General features: G+C 40.3%; 1 protein-coding gene across 1 annotated transcript in view; it reads left to right on the top strand.

Annotated features, from left to right (window-relative positions):
• NPAS3 (neuronal PAS domain protein 3) overlaps positions 1 to 14,196 on the top strand; it is a 1,100,928-nt gene that overhangs the window by 1,052,838 nt on the left and 33,894 nt on the right. Inside the window, exons 8-9 of the mRNA XM_036769637.1 lie at positions 4,566 to 4,759; positions 8,936 to 9,042. Coding sequence (XP_036625532.1) covers positions 4,566 to 4,759; positions 8,936 to 9,042 — 301 coding nt within the window. The remainder of the gene's footprint in view (positions 1 to 4,565; positions 4,760 to 8,935; positions 9,043 to 14,196) is intronic.

Raw genomic sequence — 14,196 nt, 5'->3', positions numbered from 1 at the left:
GAAACCAATTATATCAGAAGAGATATCAAAATATTTTTTCAAAACAAGTTCATGAACCCCATGTTAAGAACCCCTAGTCTACAGACGCACATATAATAATCTTTAGTAAGCATTAACATTTTGTTTAAAATATTTTGGTTGAAAAATAAAATTTATTTCATTCTAAGTATCCTGGCTAAACCTCTAATAAGGTTCTCAAGAGAAGCCAGTGTGCCATAGTAGAAAAATCAGTATATTTCCTATCAAAAGGCCCATTTAATATCTATGTGATCTTGGGCAAATCATTTAACTTTCTAGACCCCAATTTCTCCATCTATAAAATGAGATTAACATTCCTCTCATCTTTTGGCAGAGAGGTGGTGGGAATTAGGTGCGGAATGAGGCATATGTCATCAGAACCTGGCCAGGGTACTGATTTATTTTGCTTAAATCTATGTCTTTTGTACTTAAAACATAAAAGACATAAAGTTAAGTAACTCTATGCTTATATCCCCAGTGTGTGGGGATGTAGAGATGAGGAGAGGAGGGGAAAGGCTTACTGGACAAGAAGGAAAGGTGAAAAGTGACAATCATATCAAAAAAGAAAATCATTAAAAGTTTGAGAGGCAGCTTTAGCATAGTGGGCAGGGAAGAGAGACAACTCTCTAAAATTACAAGTTATGGATGAGTTGGCAGTCTGCATTGGTGAAAGTTGTTTCTCCACCAAAAATCACAGACCCCAAACTAACAAAAACAAAAAAGAGACAACAGTTTTAACACCCGACCCTCATAGTCTAACCAAGTTTAACACCCAATGTGACATCAGTTGAGATATTGCAAACAATTATGTTTTCTTTTTTTTTTTAATTTAATTTATTTATTTAACATATTTAGTTTTCAGCATTGGTTTTCACAAGAGTTTCAATTACAAATTTTCTCCCCATTTCTACCCTCCCCTCCACACTCCAAGATGGCGTATATTCTGGTTGCCCTGTTCCCCAGTCAGCCCTCCCCACTCCCATCCCCTTTTCCCTTCCTTTTTTGTAGGGCAAGCTAAATTTATACTCCCCATTGCCTGTGTATCTTATTTTCTAGTTGCATGCAAAAAACTTTGTTTTTTGTTTTTGAACGTCTGAAAACTTTGAGTTCCAAATTCTCCCCCCTCCTCCCTTCCCACCCACCCTCCCCAAGAAGTCAAGCAATTCAACATAGGCCACATGTGTATCATTATGTATAACCCTTCCACAATACTCATGTTGTGAAAAATTAACTATATTTTGCTCCTTCCCTACCCCTCCCCCTTTATTGAATTTTCTCCCTTGACCCTGTCCCCTTTTGAAAGTGTTTGTTTTTGATTACCTCCACCCCCATCTGCCCTCCCCTCCATCATCCCCCCCTTTTTTTTCTTCTTCCCTCTTCTTTCCTGTGGGGTAAGATACCCAATTGGGTATGTATGGTATTCCCTCCTCAGGCCAAATCTGACGAGAGCAACATTCACTCATTCCCCGCTCACCTGCCCTCTCCCCTCCTCCCACAGAACTGCTTCCTCTTGCCACCTTTATTCGAGATAATCCACCCCATTCTATCTCTCCCTATCTCCCTCTCTCAATATGTTCCTCTCTCATCCTTTAATTTGATTTTATTTCTTTTAGATATCTTCCCTTCATCTTCAACTTACCCTGTGTCCTCTCTCTCTCTCTCTCTCTCTCTCTCTCTCTCTCTCTCTCTCTCTCTATATATATATATATATATATATATATATATATATGTATGTATGTATGTATATATGTATATATATACATATATACATATATATACATTCACTTATACATACATAAACATATATACATATATGCATATTCCCTTCAGCTACCCTAATACTGAGGTTATCTTTCCATGTAGGAATGTAAACAAAACAGTTCAACTTTAGTAAGTCCCTTGCAATTTCTTTTTCTTGTTCTTTTTCTTGATTACCTTTTCATGCTTCTCTTGATTCTTGTGTTTGAAAGTCAAATTTTCTATTCAGTTCTGGTCTTTTCACTGAGAAAGCTTGAAAGTCCTCTATTTTATTAAAAGTCCATATTTTGCCTTGGAGCATGATACTCAGTTTTGCTGGGTAGGTGATTCTTGGTTTTAATCCTAGCTCCATTGACCTCCGGAATATCGTATTCCAAGCCCTTCGATCTCTTAATGTAGAAGCTGCCAGATCTTAGGTTATTCTGATTGTGTTTCCACAATACTCAAATTGTTTCTTTCTGGCTGCTTGCAGTATTTTCTCCTTGATCTGGGAGCTCTGGAATTTGGCGACAATATTCCTAGGAGATTTCTTTTTGGGATCTATTTGAGGAGGTGATTGATGGATTCTTTCAATTTCTATTTTGCCTTGTGGCTCTAGAATATCAGGGCAGTTCTCCTTGATAATTTCTTGAAAGATGATATCATGGCTCTTTTTTTGATCATGGCTTTCAGGTCGTCCAAGAATTTTTAAATTATCTCTCCTGGATCTATTTTCCAGGTCAGTGGTTTTTCCAAGGAGATATTTCACATTGTCTTCCATTTTTTCATTCCTTTGGTTCTGTTTTATAATATCTTGATTTCTCATAAAGTCACTAGCTTCCACTTGCTCCAATCTAATTTTTAAAGTAGTATTTTCTTCAGTGGTCTTTTGGACCTCCTTTTCCATTTGGGTAATTCTGCCTTTCAAGGCATTCTTCTCCTCATTGGCTTTTTGGAGCTCTTTTGCCATTTGAGTGAGTCTGTTTTTTAAGGTGTTGTTTTCTTCAGTGTATTTTTCAGTATTTTTTTGGGTCTCCTTTAGCCAGTCATTGACTTGTTTTTCATGGTTTTCTCGCATCCTTCTCATTTCTCTTCCCAATTTTTCCTCTACTTCTCTAACTTGCTTTTCCAAATCCTTTTTGAGCTCTTCCATGGCCTGGGACCAGTTCATGTTTTTCTTGGAGGTTTCTGTTGTAGGCTCTTTGACTTTGTTAACTTCTGTCTGTATGTTTTGGTCTTCTTTGTCACCAAAGAAAGAATGCAAAGTCTGAGACTGAATCTGGGTGTGTTTTTGCTGCCTGGCCATATTTCCAACCAACTAACTTGACCCTTGAGTTTTTCAGTGGGGTATGACTGTTTGTAGACTAAAGAGTTCTATGTTCCCCATTTTGGGGGGAGGTGCCAGCTCTGTCACACCAGCACTACTCCTTCCCCAAGAACCCCCAACCCGGACTGGGCTTAGATCTTCAGCAGGCTGTGCACGCCTGCTCTGATCCGCCACTTAATTCCTCCCACCAGGTGGGCCTGGGGCCGGAAGCAACAACAGCTGTAGCTGCCCCACCTCTGCTGCCCCCAGGGCTGGAAGCCAAACCGTGAACTCCTTCCACTCCCGCAGCTTTTACCACTAACCTTCTCCGCAGTCTTTGGTGTTTGTGGGTTGGGAAGCCTGGTAACTGCCGCAGCTCACTGATTCAGGAAGCTAGGGCCAGCTCTGCCCGGCTCCTGGTCTGGTTGGACTGCACCGCTCAGGCTGGGCTCTGCTCCACTCCGTTCCCAGCTCCCAGCTCCCAGCTCCATGTGGGATAGACCTCACCCAGAGACCATCCAGGCTGTCCTGAGCTGGAGCCCTGCTTCCCTCTGCTGTTTTGTGGGTTCTGCAGTTCTAGAATTGGTTCCGAGCCATTTTTTATAGGTTTTTGGAGGGACTCAGCAGGGAGGTCATGCTAGTCCCTGCTTTCCAGCCGCCATCTACACAATTATGTTTTCTAAGCCTCGGTTTTCTCATCTGTAAAATGATTTGGAGAAGGAAATGGCAAACTACTCCAGTATCTTTGCCAAGAACACCCCAAGTGGGGTCCTGAAGAGTCAGACAAGACTGAAAATGAATAAACAGCAATCACCAAAAAAATGCTATGCAAACATAATGTATTTGTATTAACAAAATAATTGTATAATTATGCTAATGATGATACTCTTGCTATAAACAAAAGTTAGTATAATGAAGTCCTTATTCTGTGAAAAATCACTGAACTGCCACAGGGTATACTGTAAGTCTTTCTTGCACCATTTTACTTGGTATCTTTACAAGAAAGGTCACATCTTAAATAATGTCATTGGACCTTTAGGTCAATTACAGAGCCTGGCCTCTAGTGATATTAAAAGCTACTTGAGAGCAGAGACTATTGTCACTCCCTGCTGACACTCTTTCCCCCCACCCCTCATCCCCAATCAGGTCTGAATGGGAGGGTAAAGGGAAGGTATTTATTAAGCACCTACTATATGCTATGCACTGTCCATGACCTCAAGAATTTTATATCATGTATTTCAAGACTAAGCTAATAAACTCCCTAGTTAAACCCTTTTTGAAAATTCCTGGGAAACATCAATAGCCCAAAGATGCTGACTTGGAGACTGTAGGTATAACACCATTTTTCTTTTGTGTCTTGCTGTGAGAACATTTAGGGCCATTATGATAAGATGCAAGCTAATAATTCCTGCTCTGAGCCTAATTCTACTCCTCTCAAATGGAGGGCTTTGCATCTGTGTTTTAAATGGACAGATCCCATCATCTATCTTGTGTTCTCTCACAGGTGATTCACATAACGGGCCGGTTACGTCTGAGAGTGTCCTTGTCCCACGGTCGGACAGTCCCCAGCCAAATCATGGGTCTTGTAGTGGTAGCTCATGCTCTGCCTCCTCCTACGATCAATGAAGTCCGGATCGACTGCCACATGTTTGTTACTCGAGTAAATATGGACCTCAATATCATTTACTGTGAAAATAGGTACTTTCTTTTCCTTTTTTCTTTTCAGTGTTGCGTGTGCGTGTGTGTGCGCGTGTGTGTGTGCACTTGCATGTGTGTGCGCATGTGTGTGCGCATGTGTGTGCGTGTGTGTGTCTTCTGCTTTGCCTGAAATCCCATTTTCCTGTGCAGCATTGATAGGGATTCTTAATAGCTCTCTGGACTGACACCAAACATGCTTTTTACTTAATACTTACATTAGGGTTCACAATACAATGAAAGAAAAGCACCAGGATCACCTTGCTGTAATGGAAACCCTGATTGACTGGGAAGCCAAGGAGAAGACAGGATGAGGTTTAGTCCCACTGATGAAGCAATCTAATGAAAGGTGTCCTGCTGACACCCCAGCTGGGCCTCTTTCCTGGCTATAATGTGAGGTCTCTGGCCTCTTAACTGTCAACATTTCAGAAGAGCACTTAAGTACATGGAGTACAAACAAGGAAATGAAGGAAGAGGGAGGAAGAAGGGAGGAGAAGGGAATTTGCAAAACTATTAAGTAATGCCACATAATCCTGAGTATTTTACTCTTATAAAATAAAAAGATGAATCATCCCATAAATGAATTGGCAGCTCTTCCTCATCACTGAGCTGTTAAAATGAGTTTTCAGCCTAGAGTTAAAAAGTTCCCTTCTGCAATTTATGGCATTAACGAAAACAGTAGCATACAGGATACAAAGCTGGCCTCAGAGCCAGAGAGACTTGTTCAAATCCTACCACTGACTCATATTGGCCGTGAGACCTTGGGCCAGTCACTTTATTTCTCAGTGCTCTGGACAGCTTTCTAATTCTATGAGTTGTAGACAAAGTGGTCACCTGAATCAGTAGAGAGAGCTCTCTTATTTGAGAGTTCCCTATATCAGCAAAATCACAAATCCAGTACTTGTTGTATTAAGCTCCAAGGTTGGATGGAATTAGGGAACAGGGCAGTGCAAAGAAATCTTCACCTAACATTTCCCTTCCAGCCTAATTTGGAAAAGGATGGAGGTCATCATGTGTGAGGGCCACTAGGTGGTATCACAGTGCACAGAGTGCCAGGTCTAGAGTCAGGAAGACTCATCTTCCTGAGTTCAAATCTGGCCTCAAACACTTCCTAGCTGTGGGAAAGTCACTTAACCCTGTTTGCCTCAGTTTCCTCACCTGTAAAATGAGCTGGAGAAGAAAATGGCAAACCACTCCAGTGTCTTTGCCAAGAAAACCCCAAATGGGGTCGTGGAGAGTCAGACACAACTAAAATGACTAAACAGCAATAGCATCGTGTGTGAGCGTCATAGGGACCAGACAAGGTTTTGAAACAGATGGTTGTTTGAAATAAGTTAGTCTCTCTCTCTCTCTCTAGTGTTGCTACCTACCATCCTCTAGCATTGAGTCATTGTTAGCAAGATGTCAGCATCTAGAACATGGCATCACGCATAGTAGGCACCTGACAAATGATGTTTGAATTGAATTGAACTCAAAATTGAGTATTTTATTTGGAGCCAGAGAAGCCAGAGTCCAGTCCCTGCCCAGCCCCTTTTCTGACCATTAGACTTTGGGAAAAGTCCTTAACTCCTGTCATCTGTAAAATGATTGGATTGGACCAGATGACTGACAAGGTCCCTTCCAGCTCCACCTCTGTGATGCCGTGACCCCATTTCTTCTGTGAGCCTGTGTCAGCCAGGGCAATGCAACAGCATCTTCTTGCTAAAGATAAAGTGATCAGGAAGTCTCTATTTAAAAGGAGATGTCTATCCGATGGCATATTTGATCATCTGGATATGAGAGATATTAGGATGAACATAGTTGTCAACCTGAAAAGAAGATAAATTGAGCTCAACTCAACATTTATTAAGCATCTACCATGTAGAAGGCACTTTGCCAAAGTGGTGAGAATAAACAAAAAAATGCTTTTCCTCCAGAGCTTAAAATGGAATGGCATTTTTCATGGGTTTATTTTTTAGTTTATTATGATTATTTTTAATTTTAGAGATAGGTGGCTCAGAAGATAGAGCACTGGGCCTGGAATCAGGAAGACCTGAGTTCAAATCTTGCCTCAGACAATTACTAGCTGTGTGACCTTGGGCAAGTCATTTAATCTCTAGTTTCCTATGAGGGAGCTAGGTTACTCAATGGATAGAGGGCTGGACCTGGAATCTGAAAGACCTGAGTTCAAATCCAGCCTAAGACATTTACTCACTGTGTTGACCCTTGGCAAGAAACTTAGCTTCTGCCTGCCCCAGTTCGCTCAGCTGTAAGATGAGGATAAAAATTGCACCTGCCTGACAAGGTTATTGTGATGATAAAATGAGATATTTGTAAAGTGTTTTTGCAAACTTTAAAGCAGTATATAAATACTAGCAATTAATTAATTAAAACAACCCTCACAGGATTTTTAATAATGACAATTGAAGTTTCTATATCCCTCACAGGGTTTTAGTGAGGAGCAAATGATATAATATTTGTGAATCACTTAGCATAGTGCCTGGTATATAGTAGGCACCTAATAAATGCTTGCCCACTCTATTAGCTTATAATTACTGGTTAAAGGTTTTAGTTTAATTTCCAAATTTGAGTTTATCATTCTTATTCTATCGCATTGCCTGTGATTGACCCCACGAAAAGCAAAGTTATTACACTTTGGAATTATTTGGAGATCTAGACTCAGAAAGGATGTAAAGGCCGTCTAGACCTCCTTGCTTTACATATTAGGAGACTGAGGTATAAGGAAGACAAGTGACTTCCCTGAGATCAAGCACTAAGTAAGATTTGATTGGGGGGGAAGGGGGTAGTTTGAATCTGACTGCAAAACCAGTGCTTTTTCTGCCAAACTAAAATTGCAACCCTTGGAATATCAAAGAAATTTCCAAAAACCCATCATGCATTTTTCTTAAATGGCATTCTGGTTCCCTCCACTGCAGGAAGAGGAAGTAGCCTGTGCTGGAAAAAAAATTGATTGTTTTGGTAAAACACACACACACACACACACACACACACACACACACACACACACACACATATATATGTTCCAACATTTATGAGTATCCTAGCTTGGTGACCAGGCCACAACCAATTAAATGTAAAATAAATAGTGTCATTGAATTCTCAAACCATCTCCACTTGGAAAAGACTCCATTCATATTTGGACAGATGTATATAAAGTCATCATAAATCTGACCAAAATCTTCCTTAAATACCTGAATAGATAGACTTAATTCCTTAAAAAAAACCATGAGCAGAAGGGAGACAGAGGGGAGGGAATCAACAAACAAAACCATTTTAGATTTTGAATCTGAGAAACAGAATCTGATTCTGGGGGTTATAGGGAAGGATGGAACGTTTTGAAATGTCTGTGTAAACCAGGCAGGTTCCCCCAACATGTTTTCCAATTTCAGTTATATTTTTCTGTACTCCTGCCCGAGGACATTGACATCTGGACAATCAGTGGCAGTGCCTTACACACACATACTGTAGAACCCAGGCCAAGAAAAGAAGCAAAAATGGCTTAAAACTTTCTATGTGGAATCAACCACAAAGTCCCAGTTAAAAGGGCCAGGAGTGAAATCTGAGTTCCCAAATGACTCAGACTAAAAAAGATAACACCCCCAGGCATCTGTATGTCTCAGCATTTAAATTATATCCCTTGAAATGTCAATTTGGACTTTGTGCCAAGAAACATTTGGGAGCTCTTTTTCATGAAAATACCCAATAGAAGACCAATCTGTTTAAATGAAAGGTGTCTCTAATCATTTGGTAAAAACATAACATGTTTTTATTTTATTATGTAACCTTGAATTATCTTGGCCTTTAATGAGGATTTTTGCATTGTTGTCGATGCTTTCTAGTTTCATGGAATTATGTTGACTAAATGGGCAGTCCACCAGCCAAAAAAAAAATGCTGCTTCATCCTAATTCCAAATTATTAAAACACATAAGCTTACTTACTCCAGTACATTTCCCGTTTGTGTAAAATGCAAATATCTGCTATATATTCAATAAGCAATCTTATCTTTGCAGATTTCTCCCTCCAATAAGGAGTTGCAACTTCCACAGATAGATATACTTGGTGTAATAAGAAATGTTTTGCTGGACTCCTCTTTCTAAGTCATTGATGGTTCCTATATTTTTCATCCTTTCTAAATTATAGCCTCCGTGTGTGTATGTGTTGTTTTTTTTTCCCTGCAGGATTAGTGATTACATGGATCTGACCCCTGTAGATATTGTGGGGAAGAGATGTTACCACTTCATCCACGCCGAAGATGTGGAAGGAATCAGGCACAGTCACTTAGACTGTAAGTACCTCCTTTATGTCAAAATAACCTGATCTGGTGCCTTCATCTTGCTCTGATTCGTCTTTGGTTTCAGTCCTAATTTTTCCATTTACCTTCTTGGTGAGTCCTTTTCTCCAAAAGAGAAGCTAGTGATCTCTCCAGAAGTGAGAGGTGTAAACCCTTCTACTTCTTTCACAATTCAATAGAAAGTGGAGTCTGAGAACCAAAGGATTTGCTCCAAATGGAGCAGCTAGGTGGGGCAGTGGATAGAGTGCCAGGCTCATCTTCTTGAGTTCAAACCCAGCCTCAGACACTTATTAGCTGTGTGACCCTGAGCAAGTCACTTAATCCTGTTTGCCTCAGTTTCCTCATCTGTAAATGAACTGGAGAAGGAAATGGAAAACTACTCCAGTGTCTTTGCCAAGAAAACCCCAAATGGGGTCGTGAAAGTCGGATACGACTGAAACAACTCAACAACAACGAACAATGAACTCCAAGTGGCCTAGCCACCGAAAGGGGCTTCTGCCTCAGGAGAGGGATGATGTTCACCCTTCTTAAATAATTTCATCTTTTGTGCTTGCAACCTCAGCTCCAAACATGCATAGAGAAAGGAGGAGGGAGGGAAAGAAGATAAAAATCCAAATAGGTGAGAACCACATAAAAATCCCTGCTTATCTTTGTGTTTAAGTGGTGTGGGGGAGGGGACAGCAGAAGGAATAGTTCATAGCATATCAAAGTGTTTCCTTTGTCCTTCCCCAGTTACAACCCTGCTCAACTGCACTGTCTGTTCACTTTGTTTCTGGAGAGAGGATTATTCAGATTAACAGACACCTCCATCCCCCTTCTCCTGGGGGGGTAGAAACCAATCTCAGCTCTTTGAATCTGATCCCAAGATCTTGACCCTGAGATTGAACTCCCTGGCACATAAGATAGCTGAGCATATGAGCAAGGCAGAACCAACTGTGTGAGAGCAATAACCTACTCGGGGTGGTTCACAGGCAGTTTTCCTAGGTCTCTGCTAAAAGTTGGCTGTGCAGATGCACCGGGAACCATTGGGGAAGGATCCCCAGAGCCTCAGAAGGCCAAGAGTCAGTCACTTCATAGTCCTTGAGGAATCTGGGATTTCTATCCCACCCCCACCCCCGTGGAAGTGGGGTGGGGGGTGCCTTTCTGCCTATTCCAGGGTTCTTATTAAAAATGTAGGCTTGTTCTATTAGTCATATATCTTAAAGTACCCTTTGGAGCTTCTAATTCTTACCTGGAGTTGTAAATGAATTTTGGGGATGATAAAATAGACTGGGAATAAAAAAAATTCATTTAATAAAATCCCCCAAAATAGACAGTACCAATGTGCTTTTGTTAAGGGAAATTGACTTAAATTTTTTTCTTTCTTTTTCAATTGCTTACCTGAAGCTCATTTATGAAACATGAGATTTAAAACCCTAAACAACACACAAAAGATACAGTAAACTGATACCCTTTTTCCTTAAAAAACTGTAAAACTGGTGGAAAGAGGGTTGGTCTTAAAGTCAGAATGACCTAGATGCATCCTAGCTCTGTGACCATGGGAAAGTCCTTTTAACTTCCCAGTGCCCTTGGCAACTCCCTAAGACCCTAAGTTCCATACTGGTAGCTATACTGGATGATGATCTGTAAGGCCAAAACATTCCCTCCTCACCCCACCCCCATCCCACCTCCAAATTCAAACATCTCATCTATCTTTAACAGCTAGCTGCTATTAATTATTACTACAGTAATAAATATAAGACCAAGTTCATTGTGTGAAGCTCCCTATGGAAGGACTTCTCTGTGAAAGTGCAGTCCCTTTGGATAATTACTTTTCATCAGGCTCCATTCTTAGCCCTGAGCAGGTCAGTGACTTAGAGAATACATTTGCTCCTTAGAACGAACTTGCTCCTTAGGTGTCATGTATCACCCAAGTATATGAATCCTCAGTTAACTAGAAATGCTGCTCCCTGAGAAGAAGCACTGGGTACTTTGTAGCTGAGATTCAAGGCATAAAGACCTTTGGAGGAAGGCATGGATATACTTTTGGATAAGCATAGGCCAGTGTCCTAGAATTTGACAAAGACTTTCATAGACATTGTATCTCTGTGTGTATCTGGATGGATTTTTTTCCACTTTGGAATCCTAATTGAGGTCTAAATTCATAAACCTGACACTAACAACAACAAAGATACATGTCATCCTTAGCTATTGCTTGGTAAACATTGTACTATCTCTCTGGGATTTGATTTACAGCTATAGCACAATTCCGCAGGAACAACGAACAAGGGCAGGTCATTCCTTCCCATGAAGCAAAAGGTCTCCAACAAATATGTTGGATTCTCTTCTCCCAAATCTATTTTTATCTCATTTCCAGCAGTTGAGGTAATCTGAGATTTGTAAAAATAAACAATCATTCCATTCACAGTGGTCCTATCCCCTGATTTTTCTGGGTGTCTTGCTCCCTAACATACAGAAAAGTCTGCTTTCAAATTTTGTGTCTCTTCATTATTTCCTTTGGTTATGGTTTGGAAAGGAAATTCCTGTTGTCATCCAAGCTCTTGCTTTGTGATTTTGCCTGCTTGCAATGATTGAGTTCACCCTTTTAAATCATCCACGCAACTTCTAATTTTGGGTTCTTTTAATAACCTTAAACACATTAAAAACAAATAGAATGAGTTGATAATTCCAAACAGTAAAATACACTTCACGTATTTAGCTATCATGCTGTGGAATAACTCCGCAATGTCAAGTATCACACAATTAGTAAAACTGTAGGGGGAAGAAAGAAGTGTTTTGATCCTGAGGAATTTTGATCCTAATCAGATTGAAATTTCCACGCTCTTGTAGTGTTTAATATCTTCAATCACAAAAAAATCAAACTGATTCCAATGTTGAGGGGTTTTTTTTGCATTCTGTGACTGAAATAAAATGCTAAAATATACAGATGCATCTAATTTTTGTACAATAAACATTAACATCATTATAAAGTAAGATTAAGTCTAAATGTGTGTGGTGGAATGACTGATGTTTACCTAATCCTTGAGCCAAAGCCAGCCTGGTAACAAAATGACAGGGTATGTAATAGAGATTGGTTTATAAGCAAGAGAAAGAAAAGGCAGAAGAGTAGGGATTTAATACAACATCTAGCTTACCCTATACCCTAAGCTATCACTAAGAGGGTTCTCACTGGTGTCCTCTTGGCAAGAGAAGGTCATAGTGGCAGAGAAGCAGTTCAGAAATGAGATAGAATTCTAATCAAAGGGATTTTAAAAAAAAAAAGAACAATCCAGGGTTTCTTCCTTGAGCATTTGGCACAATTCCTAGATTTTACTCATGAAAGAAAAGTTTTAACCATTTGCTAACAGTCCTGATGTTTTGGTGGCTTAGTCTTCTTCCTGTTGTCCATGAAGGAGTGAAAATCACCTGCTGTTTTTATGAATGACACGATGACTGGGCAGTCTTTGGAAATGTATTTACTTATAACAGGGGCATATGGAAATCCATTACATGAACTCCTCTGAACTGGGACTTAAGGATGAAGATTGGGGTAGGAAGGGAGGTTAGTAAGAGGAGAGAGACTGAAAGGAATCTCAGCTACCAGAGATCTTCAGATAATTCTGAAAAACTGCACCAGGACACCAGAATGGTTATTCATTAGCTTAACACAACTGTTCCCAGGTCTCTCATTCCATGAAGTAGAAAAGTTCCCAAAGGCCACATCCCAAGACAACTTTACTCTACATTCATTCATTCTACAAGCATTTAGTAAATGCCTACTGTATTCCAGGCACTGTGCTAGGTCTTGGGGATATAAAGATACAAAAGAATGTTGAATTCCTAGAACTTTTCAAGGATTCATGTGATGGTTTTGAGGACTTTTTCATAACAGGCCCTCATATTTTTGTAGTTTCTCTTTCCCTCTTACCCTGAAATCATTTAATTGAACCTTCCAACTTCCTTGGTCCTCCAGGTGACAAAAACTCTGATGATTAGATGAGGGTTTGCTTTTTTTTTCAATTTGTTGGGGAGTTTCCATCTTTATCCCTGACCGGATAACTGTACCCATTGGACTGCATGGGATTCATGAAATTCATGGAGTTCAAGATGCTGGGCTGAACCTTTCCCAAGTCTGAAATAAATTCTAGTAATGTGGTTGGCTGGTGAATCTCTGGGGCCTTGCTTCTCTGGTGGTACCTCCTTGATCTAGCTAGAAAAGTGAGGTTGATGCATGGGTCAAGGGGAGCCCCATAGAAATCATCTTATCAAGGGGGAAGCCAAGCTCTTGAGTAAGAACTCCTGTTCCTGGGACCTGGTGACCATTCCCCCTTTCCATCTGCCAACATCTTATTGAATCTTTGAAGTAGACTGGCAAATCAGAAAAGAAAAACAAGTTTTTCTTCTCCATTTCTGCTTGTTTTGGGGAGGATCCAAATTGCCCTGTGTTGTTCACAAAGTTCTTGAGACATCAAGTCAGGAATGACCTTCTGAGAATAAGAAAGAGTGGACTAAGAAAACTTTATCTCTCTGTTTAAAACTTTCAGCCATTGATGTCCTCTAGAGTGCAAAGACTTCTAGAGGTTAGGAGCCACAAAGAGAGAAGGTGGCAGAAATGGTGCATGGCAGTAGTTGTCCCTTTCTAGAAATAATTATAGAGAAGGAAACTATGGAATGGTTGTGTCAGATTGAGAGGGGAAAACACAATTAGGTCATGCATTTGGATGATATTGGAAAGAGTGGCCGCCCTCACAAATCTTTGAAGGTGCTAAACACTTAGGCTACTGTACTTCCCATTTCTTAATTAAAATTTTCAATGCTTCTCTGCAAACTAATATACAGCAATGGAGTATAATGCATCCTATGCAGTTTTGCATCAATAACCCCTATACTTTGCTCCTAGTGGAGCCTCTTTGCCAAACGCAATCTGACTGTTTAATGCGGCACTAATTAGTCTATCCCCATTCCAGTCTGTAGGCGCTCCATTGTAATTCTTCCCAGCTCATTTTTTTTCCACCCCAGAGCATCAATCAAAGTAAGTGCCCTGCCTGCCTAAGTAACAGAAGATGTCCTCCATGCATTTGTCATATGCCACAAAAACAAAGGGAGAATTTAATTGTTGATTTGGGTGTATTCAGTTGTCCCTCAGAGCAAATGAAAACTGCAAGAGAA

The sequence above is a fragment of the Trichosurus vulpecula genome, chromosome 8, assembly GCF_011100635.1.
Source record: "Trichosurus vulpecula isolate mTriVul1 chromosome 8, mTriVul1.pri, whole genome shotgun sequence".
In the NCBI taxonomy this organism is placed as follows: domain Eukaryota; kingdom Metazoa; phylum Chordata; class Mammalia; order Diprotodontia; family Phalangeridae; genus Trichosurus; species Trichosurus vulpecula.
Note: the sequence above shows the minus strand (reverse complement) of the source record. Positions and strands in the feature narration are given on the sequence as shown.